The sequence below is a fragment of the Cynara cardunculus genome, assembly GCF_001531365.2.
Source record: "Cynara cardunculus var. scolymus isolate 2C chromosome LG 2, CcrdV1, whole genome shotgun sequence".
NCBI classification, from domain to species: Eukaryota; Viridiplantae; Streptophyta; class Magnoliopsida; order Asterales; family Asteraceae; genus Cynara; species Cynara cardunculus.
The window spans coordinates 63316148-63340542 of record NC_037529.1 but is presented as its reverse complement, the minus strand read 5'-3'; the positions used below and the strand labels follow the sequence as shown (position 1 = coordinate 63340542).

The 24395-nt window shown below is 37.1% G+C and overlaps 2 protein-coding genes across 3 annotated transcripts; one reads left to right on the top strand and one right to left on the bottom strand.

The window, feature by feature from the left end:
- Window positions 1-3204: 3204 nt before the first annotated feature.
- Window positions 3205-10427, top strand: LOC112506424 (polyadenylate-binding protein 2-like). Of its 2 annotated transcripts, XM_025110449.1 has the most exons (10): window positions 3205-3696; window positions 3790-3851; window positions 7151-7269; window positions 7360-8016; window positions 8110-8187; window positions 8281-8370; window positions 9068-9205; window positions 9417-9593; window positions 9676-9885; window positions 9969-10223. In XM_025110449.1, the coding sequence occupies exons 1-10, from the start codon at window positions 3602-3604 to the stop codon at window positions 10221-10223; spliced, it is 1881 nt and encodes a 626-aa protein (XP_024966217.1). In that variant the 5' UTR covers window positions 3205-3601. The 2 variants fall into 2 exon arrangements, with proteins under 2 accessions (XP_024966217.1, XP_024966216.1); XM_025110448.1 differs by having other exon boundaries at window positions 3602-3851; window positions 9969-10427.
- Window positions 10428-11327: 900 nt separating this feature from the next.
- On the bottom strand, window positions 11328-24113 carry LOC112507861 (O-acyltransferase WSD1-like). Its single transcript, XM_025112596.1, has 6 exons — window positions 23362-24113; window positions 12860-12932; window positions 12677-12744; window positions 12003-12215; window positions 11618-11755; window positions 11328-11530 (listed from the first exon to the last, which is right to left on the bottom strand). The coding sequence occupies exons 1-6, from the start codon at window positions 24094-24096 to the stop codon at window positions 11384-11386; spliced, it is 1374 nt and encodes a 457-aa protein (XP_024968364.1). The 5' UTR covers window positions 24097-24113; the 3' UTR covers window positions 11328-11383.
- Between the last annotated feature and the right edge of the window lie 282 nt (window positions 24114-24395).

Here is a 24395-nt window from a genome sequence, read left to right as displayed (position 1 = left end):
TATTTCTACGGATCAACTGCATTACAATCTAAATTACATTACTCCAGTTGAATGATCAACACACTCAAAACATGTAATTTTCAAATAAACATGTCATATTGCATATCATATTTCAAAGCTTAACGCTTGAGCAAATTATATTGGACCCTAAACCCCTAAAACTCATCTGAATCAACACAAAACTAAATACTCAACAACTCATTTCACTAATCAATAAAGGTTAACATGAGCAATAAGATGCCAATGATTAATAAATTAGCATAGTCATGTTCTAAAAATATGACTAACTAAAAAAAACCCATCATTGGTTGGGACAAACAATTTCAAATTGAAATTGTACTATTTATATTTCGGTATTTCCAAAATGTCTAATAATATAATAAAGTGCATTATCCAATCCAAATATACTAAATTGCATTATCGTCAAATAAGCTCCATTTGTAAAATAAATCATCAAAAGAACCCGTTCTCATAATTTATTTACAAAATATCAAAAAAACCCCAAAAATATAATTTATTTATAAATATCCAAAAACCCCTACACATTTTACGAGATTTATAAAATCAAATGTACTAAAAATGCCAATCTCATCAAATAAGCCACACATTTGATAAACATGAAGCAAAAAACCTTATGACTTCAAAACATGGACATTTTTTGTATGTACAAAGTTTTCACAAAGTAACTTGAACTCACCTTGCTAGGTTAAGTTAAACCTAGGTTCCAAACTCAAAATCTAACCTCCAAAGGCGAAAGCTTGATGTCAGTAAGCAATGATCTCCAAGAATCTTCTCAAGACCACAATCCATATGTAGAAATCTACCAAACATAAATCCTAGCTTCAAATCCAACAATGACCCCAAGTATAAAGCTCAGATACTCAAGAAATTTAGCTCTCAAGAGCTTGAAATATAAAGCACTAAATGGTGACTTCGACCCTCTAAACACAAGGCTCTTATTGCTTCCAATAAACACCCCAAATGCTCCAAGATGCAACCTAAAATCTCCAAAATCGCCTCCAAAGAGGCCCAAAATCGAGAGAGAAGTTAAGAACTTGAAGAATGAGCAAACCCTAGCTAAAAATGGTGTTTTATCCTGATTTGGGCATTCCCGCGACCTTTCCTACGACTTTAGTTGTGGGAAAAGTCGCTCGCATCCCCAAAGTTGTTTTGCTGAAATAGAGAGTTGCGACTTTTCCCACGACTTTTCCGATCAAACCCTAACCTTCACACCTGCAACCCAACCCAAAACTCTTCCTTTTCTCCTATGGTGTTCGTCTAGGCATGACAACAGGGCATAGATGGAACAGGTTTTACATTCCCCGGCCCCTGCCTAGGTTTCTATTAATGGCCATGGTCCCCAGCGGGTACGAGGATTAGCATCCTATCCCCGGTTTCTTTTACGGTTAACCCCAGTCAAACTCCCGTTCCGTGTTCCAGACCTGGTCCCCGACCCTATTGTTCTGGTGAAGTGAAGAGTGAACGTGATTAAGTGAAGAGTTAACGTGATTATGTGAAGAAGCGGTTGACTTATCGTGGTCTCGTAGAGTCTAAATTCTCAAATCAATTGTTACTAAAATAAACTAATTAAATTATATATCGGGTACAGGGCGGGTTGGGGATACTCTACCCGACTCCGGTCCCAACACCAGTTTGAGCCTACCGGGGATCTTGGGACCCGGTTTAGCGGGGAATTCCATTATACTTACACGATTAAAACAACCCCACTATACTCCACCACATTTTGCACTAGCGTTCCTCTTTCCTCTCTATGCCACTTCGGACTCCCTATCTACACCGCAATCTATACTCCCCATACGGTACAAGATATAGACACCATCTCCATATGGGGATTTGCTTTATGATTTTGTAATATCAATCTTGTTGGTGTTGTTTATTGTGGATTTTGTAGAAATTTGATTTGTTGTTATTGGTGTTGTATAACTGTTCTTTTTTGTTTTGTTTTTGATTCGTAGAAATTGGTCTTTTGCAACCTTGCATAAAATCAACCCATTTGATATTGGTTTTTATCAATATCGAGATAAGTAATGTAGATGAATTCTTGAGTCATTTTGTTGGAAAATTAGTAATGGTAGTGGTGAGAATAGTGAGTTCCCACCAGATATCAGCGGTGTCGGTGGTGAAAGTCTTAGGTGGTGTTTGTTTTTTAAGAGGTGCTGAAGTTTGAAGTCTGATTTCATTTCTGATTTATAAGAGGTGGTGCTGAAGTCTGAAATCTGAATCAGTCAGACTGTTTGTTTTTACGTCTGAAGTCTGAAATCTGAATCAGTCAGACTGTTTGTTTTTACGTCTGAAGTCTGAAATCTGAATCAATATAAACACGAAAAAAGTCTCATAATGACTAGAATCAATATTCATATTGCATTAATTGTGTCGCCATCATCCCTTGCTCATTGGTTTGATCATACTCAGAAAATAACTCATATATATGAGAGATCGATTTGTAGAGATCGTTTTGGATAGATTGGTAGCTTGAGACCGAGCGAGAGATCGATATGGTGTCTAGATCGTATGATGTGGGATAGATCAGTATGATTTGGTAGCTGGAAATCAAGCGAGAAAACGAGAAATCGATATGGTGTGTGAATAAGAGCCCATTAAGAGTTTAGACTACCACTTAAAAATTCAGAGGACAATAAGAGCTTTTCAACTCTTATTTTAAAAAAAAATCAAACGGTCTGAAAATAAAAACGTCTAACCGATTCAGACTTAAGAGGTATTAAGAGTTTTTTTTTTTAAAACAAACAAGCCCTTAGTGATCAGTGAAAAACGCAATCAAAGGTATTGATTTTGGGATGAAAAGTGATGCATGTCAGTTTATAATTGGGTATGTAAAATGATTTTGAAGTAACGAATACAAAAACCAAAAACATTGTTAACTTAACGGAAATAAAGTTAATGCTTAACAAAAATAAACCACATCGGTAATTATTTTCATAAATTTTCATACAACCGTAAGGACTAAATCTGTAAATTACTCTAAAATAAGGGTGGATCATTTTATTTGATTGCTGAGAGTAGACCTTTTCCAAGTAAAAGTGGGGTCATAAGCCCAGCTGTCAACAGATCCAACGGTGGAGATCTTTCCTCCACCTGGTAGGGTTTTGCACTATGACACACAACCCCCGGGCCCAGTTATAACACACGCGTCTCAAAAGCCCTCAACTTGCAGCGACCACTTTTCATCTGCCCCCCCAAATCCTCCGATCCCAACTTTGTACTCTCAACCTATCCATCTCTATCTCCACCGTCCTCCGCCGTACACAGGCGGCGATCTACCGGATCTCTGGTCGGTTATCCGACTAATCTATCCTTATTTCATATCCTTCCCTCTCCTCTCCTCTCTCTATCTCTATTTTCTATTCAGAAACAACACAAAAAACAAGCATAAACAAAAAATCGATAATTTCTAGGGTTTCTGCGGTTTGCTTTGTTCGGAGTCGAAATTTTTTCTGATTTGCAGGCTATCTATCTATCTAGGTTTGGATTTATATCAATAAGGGGAGAGGGAAGTTAAAAAAGCCAAAAAAATCAGAAATTTATTTGGGGAAAAGAGGTTATCATTCCCTAGGGTTTTGAGATGGCGGCTCAGGTTCAAGTTCAACCTCAGGCAGTGAGTGCTGGTGTCGGTGCTGCCGCTCCTGGCGGCGCTCAGCAGTTTGTGCCGACTTCATTGTATGTTGGGGATCTCGAGTGGAACGTAACTGATTCTCAACTGTATGATCTCTTTAACCAACTAGGTCAGGTGGTTTCTGTTCGAGTTTGCAGGGATTTGTCGACCCGACGGTCGCTTGGTTATGGTTATGTCAACTACGCAAATCCTCAAGATGGTTAGTTCTGTATAAATTTTTGCTATTGTTCATTTCTAACTTCTAATGTTGCCAAAACTTTAGAGTTGCTAATGTTCTTCATATCGTGGTAGCGGACTTGCGTGAAAACCATATTGCTTGCAAAATAACCATGTAGGGTCTGAGTCACTCAAGTTATTTGTACCATAGTCAACATTATGTATTAAAGTACTAAGGGGCCGTTTTGCCCAATCACCTACACGGTAAGCGCTAATCATCAAGATTCAGTATTATCACTTACCTTACAGACTAACGTTTTAGTTCATCAAAACGACATCATATGCCACAATCAACCCGGTAAGCACTAACCGGGTAAGAATGATCTTCCTCACTTACTGTGTAAGAGTGAGTATTGGTCCTTGTCATCATGCTTCATCGCGTTTACTGGGTAGGTCATTGTCATGGTAAATGTATCTTGTAAGTGCTTACCGGGTAAGTGTTTGGTAAACGGCCCCTAAATGTTGGTATTTTCAAACAAAAAACCGCTGTTCAGGGATCATATTTGGTCTGAGCGATTGCTCGATGATGTCCGAATAATTGATTTGGTCAAGTGTTTGGTACTTTATTTGCTTAATAAAATGTTGGACATTGCATCACTTACAGTTTGACGATCGACCTTTACGGTTGCACCAAGGGTTAACTTCATTAATTTTCTAGGATAGTATTAAAGATCTTATCGAAAACTTACAGCAGCTTGCTAAACAAATGCTAAAAGAAAAGAACAGGGGTATTACTGGCATAACATCTATGATCGGATTCAAAAAAGCATAGGCTTCGGGTTCTTGAAGGTTTATATGTTTTACTTGCAATAAAAAACATGTAATGTCATTAGAACTATAATAAGTAGAAGCAATTCTATTCAATAGCGTATGCTAATTTCTTTTCAAGGAGCACAAAGCTATATGTGGCTTGCAATACGTGAATGTCACATGGATAATGGAACGAGGGCCATAGGATATTTTTTGACATATTGGAAATTTGTAATAATAGGTTTTTTTACAAGGTATTTCCTATTTAAATTCGTTTTTAAGAATCTTTGCTTGGGATTTAAATTCCAGTTTTTTTTTGTGTTTAGCATTCAAAGTGTTAAAACACTTTCAATTAAAATTTCAATTTAACAGATAAATTGAAATATTGTAATTTATTGGCTGCCTATTAAAACGTTGGTGCTAACAATAACATTTTTTTTAATAATATTATTTTACATATTAAGTGAATAATTTTTAAAAAAATAGAGGACAAACATAAAATTACTTCCAGAATGTACATAATGTTGCTTAAAGATTTGACACCCGACTCTACTCTTGAGTCTTAATGCAAACACACACTCTATTCCTCAAGGTAGGTAAGGCCTACTATGAACATGAATCATACTCTCCCTAGACCCTACTTCGTGTGAGTTTCACTAGGTTTGTTTGTTTTTCTTTTAGTTTTTTTTATTTTCCCTTAGACTAAGGGGCCGTTTACTTAAACACTTACCCGGTAAGCGCTTAACGGTAAAATTCAACGCTATCGCTTACTTACGTGATAAGATTTTAGTCTACCAAAACGACATTATATGTAACAACTTACCCAATAAGCTCTAATCATGGTAAGAGTCGTCGCCATTACTTACTGGGTAAGACTCTCGGTCCTTGCCTTTCTCTTACCGGGTAAAATTCTTGGTCCTTGCCATATTCATCTGGTGAGGTAATGTGACTTGGTAAACGCTTATCCGAGTAAGCATTTGGTAAACAGCCCCTAACTGTGTTGGCCACGTTGAAAAGAAACTTCTTGCATTATGGCTCATCGCTCATGTACTAGAAGTAGGTCTGAAGTAGGTTAGAAAAAGTTCTAGATAACTAAAATGAACCACACCAAGAAGTTGCTTATGGTTAGAATCTGAAGTTTGAGATTGATTTTCCTGGAAGTGAATACTTATGAGATAAGTTAGCATGTAATTTGGGATTGTAAGAGGGTTGTCATCGAGTGTTAGCGCAATGGGTATTAGGTTCAAATTTCAGGAAAACAGATGTCTGGATGAGATAACTGTTCTTTTAATTTAAGAGCATGCAGCCGAGGGACTGGGCAGGTGGAAAATAACATACTTAGAACCATAGGATCTATTACCTCACCTGACAATTTGGTGATAAACTAATCAATAGTCAACAGAGAGGGGGTGCTTTTGCTATATTATGGTTTATGGGTGATTCACTTTGTTTGGCATCTTTATTTGTTTCAGCTGTACAGGTGCTTAAATTCAGTGGTTTAGATGTGGTGAAAAACCGACTGTTGTCACTTGTTCCAACTCTTTAAGTAATTAATTCAAACAGTTCAATAGAAGCGTCGTTTCAACATCGGTTAATCAGCCCAATGCAATATGCAATTTCTTCTAGTATTGTGTTGTGCCTATACTAAATATCCGATAGGCTGATACCTGTTGACAACTTCGCTAAAATCCAAAAAATGGTGTATATGTTCTTTAAAAACATACATACCTTAAAAGCTGACAATTCATTTAAAATAGTTGAGTAGAGGCAGAAGACAATAACATCTCAAAGCTATTCCAAGTGGTTAGCGATTAGGACCAGGACTAAATCATACCAGGAAAATTAGAGCGGGCTTAGTATTTACTTGCTCTTTCTTGTCATGCTAAGGTTTTCTATTGTTCTTTGTCATAAATACAACTGCATGTGATTCTTGTTGAATTTAATGGCATCTCTTTTTCTTCAAGTCTGTTCACCGTCTGGTCGTAGGCTGTCAATTATCACATTGGTTAATGAAAAATCCCACTCTTGTTATTGTTGGCATATATCAATCTATTCAGGCTTAGACCCTTAGTTTAAGTAATTACTTTTTTGGTGTAAGGTCACTCGTTTAAATACCACCATAAGTTATTCCTGGATGGAACTTATGTTTCAATCAAATGGGCAATAAAATCGTTACAGAATTTACTTGTAAACAAGATCTTTTAAGGAAAGAACTATTCTGATTCTAGAAAGAGTGATAGAATAATAATTCATGAAATCATTTGGTAAATCTTGCATTACTGTTGTGATTTTGTGTTGCATTTGTGTGTTTTTATCGCTAATTGAGATTTTGCTGTCCTCTTTCCTTTCTTTATCTATTTTTTCTTTCAATGTCTTTTATGAGCATTCCCTTTCCACCTAAAAATGAAAAACTGAGCATGAGTATGAGAAGAGAAAATGTTTTTATTTTTTAACTGGAGCAGATTAGTCTTTATGAACAAGGGTTTAAATTGAAAGCATCACCCCTTGCTTTTTCTATTATGTTGATGACAGCTGCAAGGGCAATGGAGGTGCTGAACTTCACACCTCTGAATGGCAAGGCGATCAGAATAATGTATTCTCATCGAGATCCTAGCGTCCGCAAAAGTGGCTCCGGAAATATATTTATCAAGGTATATAGATCTTCTTGTATCAATTGCTCTGTCTACTTACTTATGCTCTTCTTTACATACTGACATTTGTTGGCAATCTGAGTAAAACAGAATTTGGATAAGGCAATCGACCAGAAGGCACTGCATGACACCTTCTCTACTTTTGGGAACATTCTCTCTTGCAAGATAGCTACGGATTCAACTGGTCAATCAAAGGGCTATGGTTTTGTGCAGTATGACAGTGAGGACGCTGCACAAAAAGCTATTGAGAAGTTGAATGGCATGCTCCTGAATGACAAACAAGTGTATGTGGGACCCTTTTTGCGCAAGCAAGAAAGAGAAATGGCCGTGGACAAGACAAAATTTACTAATGTATATGTCAAAAATCTATCTGAATCGACAACAGATGAGGAGTTGAATAAGGTATTTAGTGAGTATGGAACTGTCACAAGTGCTGTTGTGATGAGGGATGCTGATGGAAACTCCAAATGCTTTGGATTTGTTAACTTCGAGAATGCCGAGGATGCTGCTAAAGCAGTTGATGCTCTTAATGGTCAGAAGTTTGATAATAAGGAGTGGTATGTAGGAAAAGCCCAGAAAAAACATGAGAGGGAACAGGAACTAAAACAACGATTTGAGCAGGCTATGAAGGAGGCAGTGGACAAATCACAAGGGCTAAACCTGTACATAAAAAATTTAGATGATACAATTGACGATGAAAACCTGAAGGAACTGTTTGCCCCTTATGGTACTATAACTTCATTCAAGGTTTGTGGGTCTGAAAGTATCTTATTCTACTTGCACATTATGTTTGGAAACTGGATATTTGAACTAGCCCCAATATTTGTATTTCTTTAACAGGTTATGCGGGATCCTAATGGAACAAGCAAAGGATCTGGTTTTGTTGCATTTTCAACTTCTGAGGAAGCTTCTAGAGCAGTAAGTAAACATATCTCCATGATTTCATCAATTCTTCTGTTATTTTCTAAATTCTGTGTAAAATGCTAACTTTTTCTTTTCCCTGTTTTAAAGCTTTTTGAGATGAACGGGAAGATGGTTGCTAGCAAGCCTCTTTATGTTGCACTTGCACAACGCAAGGAAGATAGAAGGGCAAGGTTGCAGGTATGTTCATAACGTCTTCTTATGCAGTATGCCATTGACTTGGTTGCAACAATGGCAACAGTAAGTCATTACCATATAGTAGATGATGCGGCTCAAATTGGTGTCATGTCAGAGTGAGATTGTTAACATTATACTCGATTATCGTTATTAGGTACAAATATAATAGCAACGTAATTCATAGTGTTGCATTGCTCTTGGTACATTGAGAAACATGATCTTGGGGTAAAATATGGTAGAATCTAAACTGAGGTAGCAAATAAGATGTATATTCTAGTAGACAAGGCAACTACAGAACTACCAAACCTTTTCCGTTACATATAACCAAGATGATAAAAGTAGAGATCGTATTTTTTAGCATCATCTTCCATGAGACATTTGGATGACTATGGGTTTGTATGCACAAAAATACGGAAAGGGTCAAGATAGTGTGATTGTATTAGCTGAAATATATTAGACATTTTAATATACATGATTGGACTATAAGATTCCATTCTAGGAAGAGCATATGTTAGGACAGTTCCATACGTCACTAGATGATGAAAAACAGTTGATGAATGTAACCAACATCCATATGTAGGTTATGAAGTTTAGTGAATTTGGGCACATGACTTTTTACCCGATCAAGGTTGTACACTCCCTTTTGAGCTGGGAGTATATGCTTAAATAGTTGGTGACTCTTTGTCCTTATTCTATGCAGGCACAGTTCTCACAGATGCGGCCAATTGCTATGGCACCTACTGTAGCACCTCGTATGCCGATGTACCCCCCTGGTGGTCCAGGTCTAGGGCAACAAATATTCTATGGTCAAGCTCAGCCTACATTCATTCCTCCCCAAGTAATCCCACTTCCATGATTCTTATTTTGCCTATACTTGATAAATAGCTGCAAGAATTGCTTCCAGTTGTTAAATTCGGTTTAAAATCTTAGATCAGATATGCTGTACACAGTTCATGACTGCATTATATGGGCTTTCTAGTCCTTAAAGCTGTCTGTTGCCTGTCTTTTATGCTGCTTCAACCGACTTACCTTTTTATTATCTTGGATAGCCTGGTTTTGGGTATCAGCAGCAACTTGTACCAGGTATGAGGCCAGGTGGGGGTCCAATGCCAAACTTCTTTATGCCAATGGTTCAGCAAGGTCAGCAAGGACAGCGCCCTGGTGGCAGACGTGCTGCGGGTCCTGGGCAACAGAACCAGCAGCCAGTTCCCCTTATGCAGCAACAGGTCTCGATTTGATCAATATTTTGTTTTCCAATTATTTGACGGTAAGCGAGTTTAATTGAATGGGTGTTGATTACAATTGTAGATGCTTCCACGTGGAAGGGTGTATCGTTACCCCCCTGGTCGTAACGTCCCTGATGGTTCGATGACTGGTCTTGGAGGTGGAGGCATGGTTTCTGTTCCATATGATATGGGTGGAGGCATGGCATTGCGTGAGGCTGGAATCTCGCAACCAATCCCGATCGGTGCTTTAGCTTCTGCACTTGCAAATGCTTCTCCAACAGAACAGAGGACGGTATGCATTTTTATCTATATATATTCATATATATATGAGTGGTGGGTTTGTGTTTCAAATGGGGATTTTCTTTTTTGCAACAGATGTTGGGAGAGAATCTGTACCCACTAGTGGAACAGGTGGAACCTGAAGCAGCAGCAAAGGTAACCGGGATGCTTTTGGAGATGGACCAGACGGAGGTTCTGCACTTGCTGGAGTCCCCTGAAGCTCTGAAAGCAAAGGTTGCAGAGGCTATGGAGGTGTTGAGGAATGTGTCTCAGCAGCAGCAGCAGCAGGCAGCAGGTGGTGCGGCTAACCAGTTGGCTGCTTTGTCTCTGAACGATGGTATTGTTTCCTAAGCTCGAGTAGTTGTTGGTAATGGAAGGAAGGTTTGTGGTAAGACTGTTTCATGTAGTTTGGTTATTAAGAGAGAGAAAGAGAGAGAGAGAGAGATTGATTTGTGGTTTTTGGATAGTGTTTGTTTGTTGATTGAACATTTTGATGGATTGCTTGCTTTTGCTTGTGTTGGGATTAAAATAATTTGTTTCGTTTGTTTTGGTGCTTTTCATTATATATTTGGTTACAACACTTGCTAAAATACGTACCTCGGCAAGCGCTTAAGCTCAATCATCTTACCTGATGAACATAGCAAGAGGATTATACCCAATAGAAGCTAGGATCGAGAATTGGGATGACTTTTATTCTGTAAATGCTTAACGTGGTTATTAATGGTTTCCATCAATCCATTTTCATGACGAGAATTTTATCCTATAAAGTAAATGGGAGTGTTGATTATTGTCGGTAAGCGTTAGATAAATGGCATCTTAGTTGACGCCCTTTTTTCTTCTAAAACTTTCCACCCTCTCGCTTTCAAACCATCTTCTTGCCGATCCTGAGGATAAGTTTATTTAGTTATTTTACATTGTATCAAATACAACAAAGTTTATTTAATTGTTATTTAGTGCGACAAATAATTTTTCTATATTAATGATCTCACAAGCTTTCTAAATTTTTTATTTTGTACCTATTTCTACTGATAAACTGCTACTCTTGCAATATTCTTTGACATGGATTTCACACTATCAATTATATTGTAAAACTGATTATGTGGATTTCAAAATCAGATAATAGTTTACAGTGAATCATACCCAGTTAGTACTTATCGGATAAGAGATGCATACCAACAACCTTGTTATGCCATTTTAACAATCAAGAATCTTACTAGATTAGGTAAGTAAAGGTGGATGACTTTAATTACCAGGTTAACATTGTTAAATCAACCCTTAGCATCCGTTGATCATAGGGCCCAATTTGCAGTTGCTACTCGATGAACAATTAATCGTCACTTCAGGTTTTTAAACGTGATGCACCAAGTAAAAATGTTAGATGAATAGAAGCAAATGTTCATGCCAAGTGACATATATTTGTTTTGCCTGATCATACAAAGGCTATTTTTTTTATATTTTCCAAACTACGAATAAAATCTTGTACAACTTTGAAGGGCAAATTTTCCCTTTTCTTAAGTTCGTAGTACGGCTTCTTTCATTTCGAGCAGTGCATCTTCAAAACATTTTGCTAAGTTTTCAGGGTCATGAATGATGTCTTTGGCAACTAGAATCTGCATATCGGCCCTTCCTGCATAACTCACCATATGCATTATGATTGCCTGCATTACCATTCAACACAACCATAAGTACACATTTTTATAAACAACTGCTCATGTTGTTTGTACACAAACTTTAGAAACTTGTACGTGTGATAAGCTTGACGATGACGTTCTGAGGTACGTGACTGGGATGCCTGCGACCGCAATCTCTTCTCTTGGGCCCACCACATTCGAAACTGTGAACGAAGTGTTGCAAAATATCCTGTAATTAAGCAAGCTTGCAAACTGCAAACACAAGATTGATAACACTGATTCGGTTACATAATTGAATCGTATTTTAAGCATTTGACAAATAACAATTTCAAATCAAATACTGTATTTTTTTGATTTTCATGGGACAAAAGAAAAGGGTTTGTTATATGTATATATCCCTTTAGATCAAAATCAGATCAAATCATGTATTGAAAATGTAAAAATATCTAGAAAACAGAACGAGTGGATTTTAGATATTTGAGGTAAGATATAATTTCACCTTTGCTCCCACATGGTTCATAACAAATAATCCAATCTGGTGCGTTAGAAAGGCTTCCAAAGACAACTTCTTTCTATCAATCATCAGCTTGGCTCTCTTCAGATAGTCAAGAGGATTGGAGCCATTTCTATGGTAGTAAATTGGTAGAAGCATAATACCAAACTTGTTTCCCCACCCTGATCCTGCATTTTTCTTCATCAACTCTTTAATATCCTGATAAAAATACAATTCATCTTAGATGTTAATCAAAAACACTGTAGATGATCATTTAAAAAATAGTTATCGTTGTGAGTATACGTGGAACTCCTAGATTTACCCTCCAAAAGAGCATTTGAAGAGAGTAAATCTGAGGGTTCCACATTTTCTCATATGGTATCAGAGTCAAATTCTACCACTCTAGGTAATTTATAGTCGTCTAGCCTCCCTCTTGACATTCGGTGACAATTTGCGCCTGTCTAGCCTCTGTTGGTGAGGGCATGTTGGAGTCCCACATAGGCTAGATTTGAACTATTTCTCCTCTATATATGTTGGAACCTCCTTCTGCCCTTTTGAAGAGTAATTTAATTGGGTTCCATATATTCTTGCAATAACTACTAATTAAGATTGATATTGATATGATATTTCATGATATGCGCTTTGAATTCTATATGAAAATGAGGGTTGACATATGTAACCTGAAGTCCTGGTGATGGCCTTAGATTAACCGCGGCGACACCAGTGATTCGAAGCCCCTCCTGAAGAGCTAAGAAAGACAAGTAATTTACTTGGTAAAAATGAAGAATGAACTTGAATATGAATCTTGATTCATAAAAATAGAATGAAAAACGTAAAACAACTTGTTGGAAAAAAACGATTACAATCTGGCGATCGTTTGTCCAAATATCTTGATAGCCCTGATGATATTACTCCAAAAAGAACATCGTTTATCGTCTGCATTTGAATATTAGTAATGTTATGCCCAATTTATACAATGACATAGAAAATATATATAGACATGCAAGGATCATAAGTAAAGGTATATGTATGGATAGTCATACACATTCATGATGTTGTATAAGTTTGGTGCCACCGGTGGTACGTGTTACTGTATTATTCCTCCGTCGAAGAATAAAAAAAATTTAGGTTCGTGAAAGGTGTAACCGTATTAATTTGTTATGTGTCACCTTATGTCTTTTGAAACTACAATAAGAAAAAGTTTTCTTTTGGTAGAGGTAAGACTTTTCTTCCATCCCAAAACCGAGTTCGAATCATGTTAGTACCATTTTTTTGTTGGAAAATATGTAGGTTGAAAGTTTAATTTCCATCCCACATTGGTAGAGAATTATTTTCTAGAGAAGCTTATAAGGCTTTCTCTAGAAATTGGCATTGAACATGTTGTTGGACTTATAGTGGGGGTCTTGAGTGGCCCAACACACACGCGCGCGCGTGGCCAAGGCCGCGGGATTCGCGAAAATTCCCCGAGCTCCGAGTATATTTTTGGTACAAATTCGAAAGGAGAAGGAGATAATTTACCCATTTTTATAAAAAAACTCGGTTTATTTGACTTGGTCCTATCCATGTTTTTAGATAATGATCACGGAGGAAAATCCTCCCATGATCAGCTTAACTTTGAGATTTTCGTGGAGCTTTTCGTGGCTTCAACCAGTATTTAAACTGGGTTGAAGACATCTCAAAATACACTGAAAAATTGGATACTCCCTCTCCATCGAATTCTGCTCCCCAGTTCTATTTCTCTCTATTGTTTTCTACATAAATCCTGCTCTATATTCGTTTTGATCATTGTTCATAAACGAATCACCTACTGCATCAAATCCTGGGGCTTTGCGACTAGCAGACTCACAGCGTTTTAAGAGTGGCCGTATAAAACCTTAAAGGACAGGTTTTACCGTGCAATTTATCATCCAAATCGACAGAGATCTAAACAAGTTGGTTTTATATTTCTCGCATTGTATTTAATTTCCTGTTCACTAAGTGAACAACTCTGCTTCTACCCCTTTCTTTCATTGAATCTATCGCGAAGGATAGATTCAATCTGCGTGAAGGTAAATATTTTAATAGAGAATTTGATACATTCTGTAAAGAAAATGTTATCAAACATGAACGGACCTCACCATTTACTCCTCAACAGAATGGCTTGCCAGAACGAAAGAACCGAACCCTTGTTGAAATGGTCAACAGGATGTTGAACCAATCAGGGTTGCCTAACAATCTCTGGGGAGAAGCCTTGTTGATGGCTTGTCATATTCATAACCGAATCACTAGTCGTGTGATTCCAACCAGTCCATATGAGCTCTGGAAAGATAGAAAACCAATTCTGAACTATCTAAGGGTTTGGGGATGTGTTGCATACTATAGAACTACTGATCTAAAAAAATCTAAATTGGGAGCCCGTGCTATTAAGAGCATATTCCTTGGATATGCAGTAAATAACAAGGCTATAGTAGAATCCAGAGATGTGGAGTTCTTTGAAGATAGATTTTCAGAAGATGCTGAAAAATCAGAACCAACATTGGCCTCTAATCCCTGTTGTTCATCTCGTGCTAGTTCCAAAACCTCTATAGAGGCGGGCAAACCACGAAGAAGTACAAGAGTGAGAAAAGAGAAAAATCTGGGAAATGACTTTTTCTCGTACTTGGTAGAAGGGACACAAAAGAAAGTGACAAGAAAGTTCATTTTCTCTATCAGTACTGAAGAGGATCCCAAGACATTTAAAGAGGCCATGACTTCAAGGGATGCTCCAATGTGGAAAGAAGCCATAAATGATGAAATGGACTCCATCTTGGGTAATGGAACTTGAGTGCTGACAAATTTGCCAACAGGGGTGAAACCCATTATTTCAAAGTGGATATTCAAAAGAAAGATGCACCCTGATGGTTCAATATCATCCTTCAAGGCTAGATTGGTGGCAAAAAGAATATAGACAGAAAGAGGGTGTCGATTATTTCGACACCTATGCTCCAGTTGCTAGAATTAGTTCCATTCGAACTCTCATAGCAATTTCAACCATAAAAGGACTGTATATTCACCAAATGGATGTGAAAACAACTTTCTTGAATGGCTATTTAAATGAGGAGGTTTACATAGAGCAACCTGAAGGATTTGTAATACCCGGACAAGAGAATAAAGTGTGTAAATTTGTTAAATCTCTATACGGGTTAAAACAAGCTCCTAAACAGTGGCACGAAAGGTTTGATACGACTGTCACATCTTTCGGGTTCTGACATAATTGGGCCGACCGGTGCATTTACTCAAAATGCACGAGAGGGTACACTATGGTAATCTATCTTTATGTCGATGATATGTTGATCATCGGAACCAATCTAGATGGTATTCTTGAGACAAAAGGGTACTTATCCTCGAACTTTAAGATGAAAGATCTTGGAAAAGTAGATACCATCCTTGGGATAAAGATCAAAAGGTCAGCATCTCAAATCTCTCTATGTCAATCTCATTACATAGAGAAGATACTGACAAAGTTTCAACATTTGAATATAAAAGAGTTTAACACTCCGTTTGACTCAAGTGTGAAACGCAATAAAAATACTGGTAGAGCAGTGGCTTAACTAAAATATGCTAGTGCAATAGGATGCATGATGTATGCAATGCATTGCACTAGAACGGATATTGCTTTTGCTGTGAGTAGACTGAGTCAATATACCAGCAATCTGGGTTCAGATGACTGGAAAACAATTGGCAGAGTATTGGGCTACTTGAAAAGAACGCAAGAACTAGAGTTGACATACTCTATGCATCCAGGAATCTTGGAGGGATATTCCGACGCCAGTTGGATAGATCACTCAAGTGATTCTAAATCCATAAGTGGGTGGATTTATACTCCTGCTGGAGGGACGATTTCTTGGGCGAGCAAGAAACAAACGTGTATCGCCCATTCGACTATGGAAGCCGAATTCATTGCCCTAGCGGCAGCGAGCAAAGAGGCCGAATGGATTAGAGATTTGTTGACATATATCCATTTATGGCCTCGACCGACTCCCTCTATTCCCATGTATTGTGACAGTGAGGCCACACTGTCAAAAGTATACGATGCTGTATATAATAGGAAGTCGCGACATATACGTCTCCGACACAACTACGTGAGACAACTTATTGATGATGGTACCATAAGTATTGTGTTTGTCAAGTCTTGTGGGAACTTGGCAGATAGGGATGGTAATGGACCCCGACCCGTCGGGTAACCCGGTCCACCCGCCCCGATCGGGGACGGGGATTCCCCGGAAAATCGTGTGCTGGGGACGGGTATAGCACTCCCCGCCCCGCCCCGTACCCGTTATATATATATATATATATATATATATATGTTTTATAAGAATTTGGGCTTTGGGCTTTGGTATAACACTCCTTCCTCCAGCCTAGTCCACACTCCAGACTCCACAATTTTATCCTAATCTGAATCTCCTCTCCTCCAGGACCTCCACGGCGCTGCTCTTTCCCTCATCTGTAGTCCATGATTTTCTCCTCCACGTCCACGTCCACGTCCACGGCGATGGTGATAGGCCGACGGCGACAACCCTACTCCCTCTCCGGCTCTCCCTCTTCGGCTGTCCCTTTTCGGCTCTCCCTCTCCCTGGTGATTGGTGTGTTACGGTACTTACGGGTTCAATCTTCTTCATCTTCAGTTCTTCACTTCTTGTTAAAAGCAGTCAATCTTCTTCAGTTCTTCACTTCTTGACTGTTTGAGATTTTACGAAGTGGTTTACCTTACCTAGTTGACTCTTCGGCTTTCCATTTTGATTGTTATATTATTAGTTTACCTTACCTAGTTGCCTTCTTGATTTGTGAACTAATGTGGACCCAAATTAATATATTATTGTGGTTGGTCAACTTATTTAAACAAATTAGGGTTTTGACTTCCTTTATTAATATTATAATGATCATACATAGGTTCTGACAATCTGACTTTTTGTTGGCAAGGCTTCAATCACAATAATATATTAATATGTACAGTATTTTAGGTATAAATAATAAACTCAATAAAAAAAAGTTGGCACTTGGCAAAAAGATGGAATTGGTGATTGATTGTTATATTCCAAATATCACCATATTATTCCTTGTGTAAACTTGCAACTATCAAGTGCAGAATTTAAACTATGTGCATTAATGGTTGATTTTGATTAATGGTTTTTATTAGTAGTTTTGATTTTTGAATGAGTTGTTATTACGAGTATATTCTCATTAATGGTTTTTCCATTCACATTATGTCATTATCACATACAAACTTTTTAATTTTAGATGGAATCTTCGAAAAACGAGAACGTACAATGGTGATGAGAATGAGATGGAAGGAAACAAGGAACAAGTAACAACTGGGGATGATACTTACGAATCCGTAAGCATGCTTGTAGGGACTAACACTAACACGGGCAATGAACAACCACAACCACAAAAAAGATTAAAGTCGGTTGTTTGGAATCATTTTGAACAAGTGTATGTTGATGGTGTTAGACGATATGCAAGATGTAATTATTGCAATAAACAACTGACGGGTAGAGCCAACGACGGAACTACACATTTGAAGGACCATTTTAAGAATTGCCCAAGAAGAGTTACAAAGGATATTAGACAACATATCCTAGTTCAGGACCAAAAGGCTTCAGACGGAAAGGGGAATATGAGTAAATATTCATTTAATGCTGAACTTTGTAGGGAAGACTTAGCTAAAATGATTATTATACATGATTATCCGCTTTCTATTGTCGAGCACTATGGTTTTCGAAAATATTCAGAAGGTCTCCAACCTTTATTTAAGGTACCATCTCGAGCAACAATAAAGAGTGACATAATGAGTATTTATGAAAAACAAAGAGGTTACACTTTGCGGTGTTTGGATGAGAATGAGAGTAGGATTGCCTTAACTTCAGATATGTGGACAACAAGTAACAAAAAGAAAGGTTACATGGCGATTACGGCACATTATATAGATGGCAAATGGAGTTTACAAAATCGAATCATCAGGTAATAATCTCTAGTGTAGCATCTCTAGTTTATATCGTGGATTAATTTATTGATAATAATCTATTATTTTGTTTAATGCAGCTTTATACACGTGCCATTTCCACACACGGCCGAAACATTGTCACAAGCTATGATGGAGTGTCTTCTCGGTTGGAATGTCGACAACAAGCTGTCAACTTTGACTCTTGACAATTGCTCGACAAATTACGCAATAATCGACAAGCTTTTAGGTACTCTTTCTTCTTCATCGCTAATGTTAAAAGGGAAGATATTTCATATGCGATGTTGTGCACATATAATTAACCTTATTGTGCAAGATGGATTTTCTATAGTTGGGAGAGCTATTGAAAATGTTAGGGATAGTGTTGCATTTTGGACAAACTTTCCTAAGAGAGTACACGAATTTAAACTATATGCACGACAATTAAGTGTAAATTGTGAAAAGGAATTAGTTCTTGATTGCAAGACAAGATGGAATTCGGTATATCTTATGTTAAATGTTGCTTTGGAGTATAAGGACGTCTTTAGTCGTTTGAGCAAAAAGGAGAGAAGTTATGTTTGCTTGCCTAGTGAAGATGAATGGGCAATGGCGTCAATTGTTTGTGAAAAGTTAAAGTTATTTTATCGTGTRAYKGAAAAGTTTTCGGGAACATTATATCCTACGTCAAACATCTTTTTCCCGTTGATTTGTGAAATTAAAGTGTCTTTGTTGAATTGGAAAAATTATGTTCATGATGTTATATATTAGGCAAATGGCATCATTAATGTTGATCAAGTTCAACAAATATTGGAGTGTCATACACGAGGTTATGAGTGTAGCAATTGTGTTAGATCCTACATATAAGTTGAAGTTAATAAATTATTTCTTTCCGAAAATCTATGGTGGTGAGGCAAAAAGTGAGGTTATGAGGATACGTAACCTATGTGTCGAGTTGTTTGAAGAGTATAAGAAGAAGTATGCCGAAAAACCTTCACAAAAAGGACAATCAACCGCTAGTTCCTTAGATGTAGATGATTTCACTTCTGACAAACCTACATGGGAGATGGATTTTGAGTCTATGATGTGTGATGATGATGTCTTGAAAACAAGTGAATTGGATGATTATTTGGCCGAAAAATTGTCACCTAATGAAAACGGCTTTGATATCTTAATGTGGTGGAAATGCAATGGCTCCAAGTTTCCTATGCTCCAATGAATTGCAAGAGATGTTTTAGCCATACCAATTTCTACGATAGCTTCTGAATCCGCTTTTAACATGAGCGGTAACAAAGTCACAAAACAACGTAGTCGACTACACCCACAAACAGTTGGAGCATTAATGTGCACTCAAAGTTGGTTATGGAAAGAACTTCAAGGTAAAAAATTATTTAAATTCTTAGTCATACAAGTAATTATATTTTTTTTCTAACTTGTCTTAGTTTTTGTAGATAAAAAACATGGACAACCTCAAGCATTTGATGAAACAGTTACATATGATGCGGATGTCGAGTAACAACTAACAAGTGGTTGTTTTTTTTATGGTAGATAGTATGGAAATTTACTTGATATGTTTTGGTCCTTTCGGATATTACTCGTTGTAGTTTTAGTACGTTTGACGTTAACTTTGATAATATTAGTTTAAACTTTTTGGTTTTGTTTAAGTCTTATTTTAATATTAGTGTATTTCAATAAATAGTGATGTTTTATAATTTTTAGTTTTAAAAAAAAATCTCCGTTTCCCCGTTGGGGATCCCCGTTCCCCGTTGGGGACGGGGATATGATCATAATCCCCGATGGGGACGGGGACGGGGACACATCGGGGGATCGGGGACGGGGACGGGTATTGGAGTCCCCGCCCCATTACCATCCCTATTGGCAGATCCACTAACCAAGCCTCTGACGAGAGACTTGGTAGGGACAACCACCAGAGACATGGGTCTGAAGCCACATAGAATCAGTTAGTGATGGAAACCCAACTTGGATATAATGTTCCTATCTACCAAGTTTAAAGGGTAACAACAAGTCACTTGATTGATAGAAGGTACTATCAAATGATAGATCCATGTAAGGTGAAAGATAGTACGATGTTGTCGAGAACAATGATGAGTTAATCTCTTAACAAAGTTTAGAGGCGTCTTAACAACGAAGATTTTATAGAACTTTGCCTATATGACTTAAAGGTGGTGCCGCCTCAAAAGAATAGTAGTGGTTTCTCAGGGTTTAGCGCATGATCATAATAGCTCCCAGTGAGAGAGCAAGGTTGATAGATAATGTGTGTAAGTAAGTCGGAGTGGTCGCAAGATTCAAGGTTTAAATCCTAAGAATACCATTGGATTGATACCTTCTTGCATACTTACATTAAAAAGGGTTTAATCTTAGTGACACTACTGTAACATTATCTACAATGAATGTCAGAAAACTTTCCAACCTGGTGGGGATTGTTGGAAAATATGTAGGTTGGAAGTTTAGCTTCCATCCCACATTGGTAGAGAATTATTTTCTAGAGAAGCTTATAAGGCTTTCTCTAGAAATGAGTTTTGAACATGTTGTTGGACTTATGGTGGGGGTCTTGAGTGGAAGGCCCAACACACACGCACGTGGGTGCAAGATTCGCGAAAATGGCGCGAGGAGGCACACTTTGCACTTCGCACGCCGCATCGGAGCAGAAGGAGCCTCGCTCCAAATATCTTTTTGGTACAAATTCGAAAGGAGAAGGAGATAATTTACTGATTTTTATAAAAAAAAACTCGGTTTATTTGACTTGGTCTTATCCACGTTTTTAGATGATGATCATGGAGGAAAATCCTCCCATAATCAGCTTAACTTTGAGATTTTCGTGGAGATTTTCGTGGCTTCAACCAGTATTTAAACTGGGTTGAAGATGTCTCAAAATACACTGAAAAAACCGGATACTCCCTCTCCATCGATTTTTGCTCCCAGTTCTATTTCTCTCTACTGTTTTCTACATAATCCTGCTCTATATTCGTTTTGAACGTTGTTCATAAACAAATCGCCAACTGCATCAAATCCTGGGGCTTTGAGACTAGCAGACACACAGTTAAGAGTGGTCATATAAAACCTTAAAGGACAGGTTTTACCATGCAGTTTATCATCCAAATCGACAGAGATTTAAACATGTTGGTTTTATATTTCTCGCATTGTATTTAATTTCCTGTTCACTGAAAGAAAGGGGTAGAAGCAAAGTTGTTCACTAAGTGAACAAGTGAACAACTTTGCTTCTACCCCTTTCTTTCATTGAATCTATCGCGAATGATAGATTCAATCTGTGTGAATTGACACATTTGAGGTGTTGGTGAGTCTAAATATTAAAAGTTTTAAGTTTATCCGTTATATAATTAAAGTTTTATAAAGATTAAATCATTATTTTGGTTTTCATCTTTTCTATTAGAATATATTTTTTGAAATTTTTTTAGTACAATGATATGCCATTGTTTGAGAGAAATTTGGGTCAGTCGCTGACATGAAGCGTGGATGTAAGCATTAACCAAGATATTCCTACCTCTTTTTTAGAAAACTAATTATATCCATGGACCACCTAATTAAGTTATTCTATTTTTATATATATCAATAAGGGTTGAATTTTGGTGAGATGAAGAATTAAGATTAGAAGTGTAAGAATGAATTTTCACCCTTGGATGCATATTAAGGTGAGATGCACAAGATCAATCGCTCTACTGATTCTTAAATAGGTTTGAGATTAAAAGTGATCAAGAGTGCAAATCTCTTCTTATACTTATCACCTTAACTATTTTTCTCAAACGATCATTCGCCTTACCTGTTAATTATTATAAATTTATAATACAGATATCCACGTTATTAATAATATTTTAGAAGTTCCTTCAATTTTTACTTTAATAATGGTCATTTAACCTATTTTTAGGTAAACAAATCTCTACCCTTTAATTCAATTCAATTCAATCAATATTGGATAACCGATTCAATCCATCAAATGTAATTATCGAAAAATTGAATTAGAATATTGGATGAAACAGGTCAGTTCCATTTAAATGGATTAGATATTAATATAGAATCAGATTCGACCCATTTAATATTTTGATCTCATTTTCCAACAATTTAATTCTATATATTTCCTATTTTAAATAAACAGTAGATGGTATGAAAGTTGCAAGGAATGAATGGTAGTCCAAATTTGGAGCAACACAATATTCATGACTTGGAAAAAGAAATCTTTTAGGCCTTTTAGTTATTGAAACGTTGATTTATATATATACCGTTGCTGTGTTTATATATATGGACTTGAGATCATGTGAGACCAATGGTTTTTTATGAGACCCGTAAGACCAATTTTCAACCCTTGGATTAGATCTACAATCTTAACATTCATAAGCACAAAAATGCCACGAGACTTCTCAATAATCACAAAATTGTCACCGTACAACTTTAGACCATTAAATCATTAGCTTATAAAGTTGATCAATGAACATAAATTGGTCTTACGGGTCTTACGGGTCTTACGAAAAACCTTGGTCTCACGTAAACCCAACCTTATATACATATGTGTGTGTATATATATATATATATGTATATGTATGGGGTTGGGTTTATGTGAGACCAAAAGTTTTTCATGAGACCCGTAAGACCAACTTATGTTCATTGATCAACTTTATAAGCTAATAATCTAATGGTTTAAAGTTGCAATTTTGTGATTGTTGAGAAGTCTTTTGGTAATTTTGTGATTATGAATGTTTAGATTGTAGATCTAAATCCAAAGGTTGAAAATTGGTCTTACGGGTCTCACGAAAAATCTTTGATCTTACATGATCCCAAGTTTATATGTATGTATGTATATATATATATATGTGTGTGTGTATATATATATATATATATATATATATATGTAGGGTTGGGTTCACGTGAGACCAAAGGTCTTTCATGAGACCCGTAAGACCAATTTATGTTTATTGATCAACTTTATAATCTAATGATCTAACGATCTAAAGTTGTACGGTGACAATTTTGTGATTATTGAGAAGTCTCGTGTCAATTTTGTGATTATGAATGTTAAGATTGTAGTTCTAATCCAAAGGTAGAAAATTGGTCTTGCGGGTCTCACGAAAAAGTTTTGGTCTCATATGATCCCAAGGGCCAAGTCTATGTATGTATGTATGTATATATATATATATATATATATATATATATATATTAATCTGAGTGTTGAGATTAATTTGATGTATATTGGTTAAAATAGAAGCAATATACAAAATATTTATGATAAATAACATTCACGTACTACTTTTCATGCAAATACTAAACTACTTTCAAGCTACATTTATTATTATTTTATATAAAATACTAATATATTTATATTATAATTATCAAAATCATTATGCAGTTATCCATGAAGGAATAGACTTATGAACTCACTGCGTTGGTGACGGCGCGCTTCACCCTTTTCATATCCTCAAGGTTGAACTTGGCCGTGGCGATTCTTCTCGGCCACAGTTCCACCCCTTCTCCGCCTCTCACCACCGTCCTTCCGTCCTTCACCCACAGACTTCTCATCATAAATTCCATCACATAAATCATCGTGAACCAGATAATCTTCCATACTTTGAAAATTTTCTCATTGATTCCTAATCCCCTAGGGTTTCGTGCGGATGAAATTAGGGGTTCGATCGTCGGCGTCTGTTCGGAATCATCGAGTTTTCTACACAGAGTTAACATCAATGACATCAGAGAGATTCCATCCCCGAGCGCATGGTGGAGACGCAGAACCACACACTTATGAGCCGACAAAAGGTGGATTTCCCACAACGGCTTATCCGTGCTCAAAGGAGACGAGACTGCAAGGTCGGCGAGGTAATCGTTGATGGCGGCTTCATCGTTACCAACTTCACCGACGGGATCGGTGTGCAGGAYGATGTGGCGGTCGATATCGASTTCGGTTAATCTCCAATASTGGTGGCCCTGATCGTCCGTGACTAAGAGACTGCAGAATCTAGGGTGCTTGATCATGAGAGAATCAGAGACGACGGTTCGAACTTCATCAAATCCAAGGGCTCGCTCAAGGCCTAGAGCGCAGTTGATGATCTGGTGAGTCGCTGGCTGTGTGAACAACCGGCCGGCCGGTGTTAATGGTTCATCGTTCCCCGTACCCATTTTTGGAGAGCAACAGGGTAAGCGGTCTTTGATATGCAAGGTGTAGAATGTGTGATTATTTAATATATATATATATATATATATATATATATATATATATATATATATAATTGATATCGGGTGGATGCAAGCCTGTATTGTAAATGAGTGGGGTTTAAAGTATGAGTAAACTATAATTTTAGTCTATGTGGCTTTCTGATTTGCAACAATTTTGAATAAGAGATCATGGTTGGGATTGTTTATAAAGATAATTTATTGATTTATTTTGATATGATATTTGTAATAAATACTTTTGAATG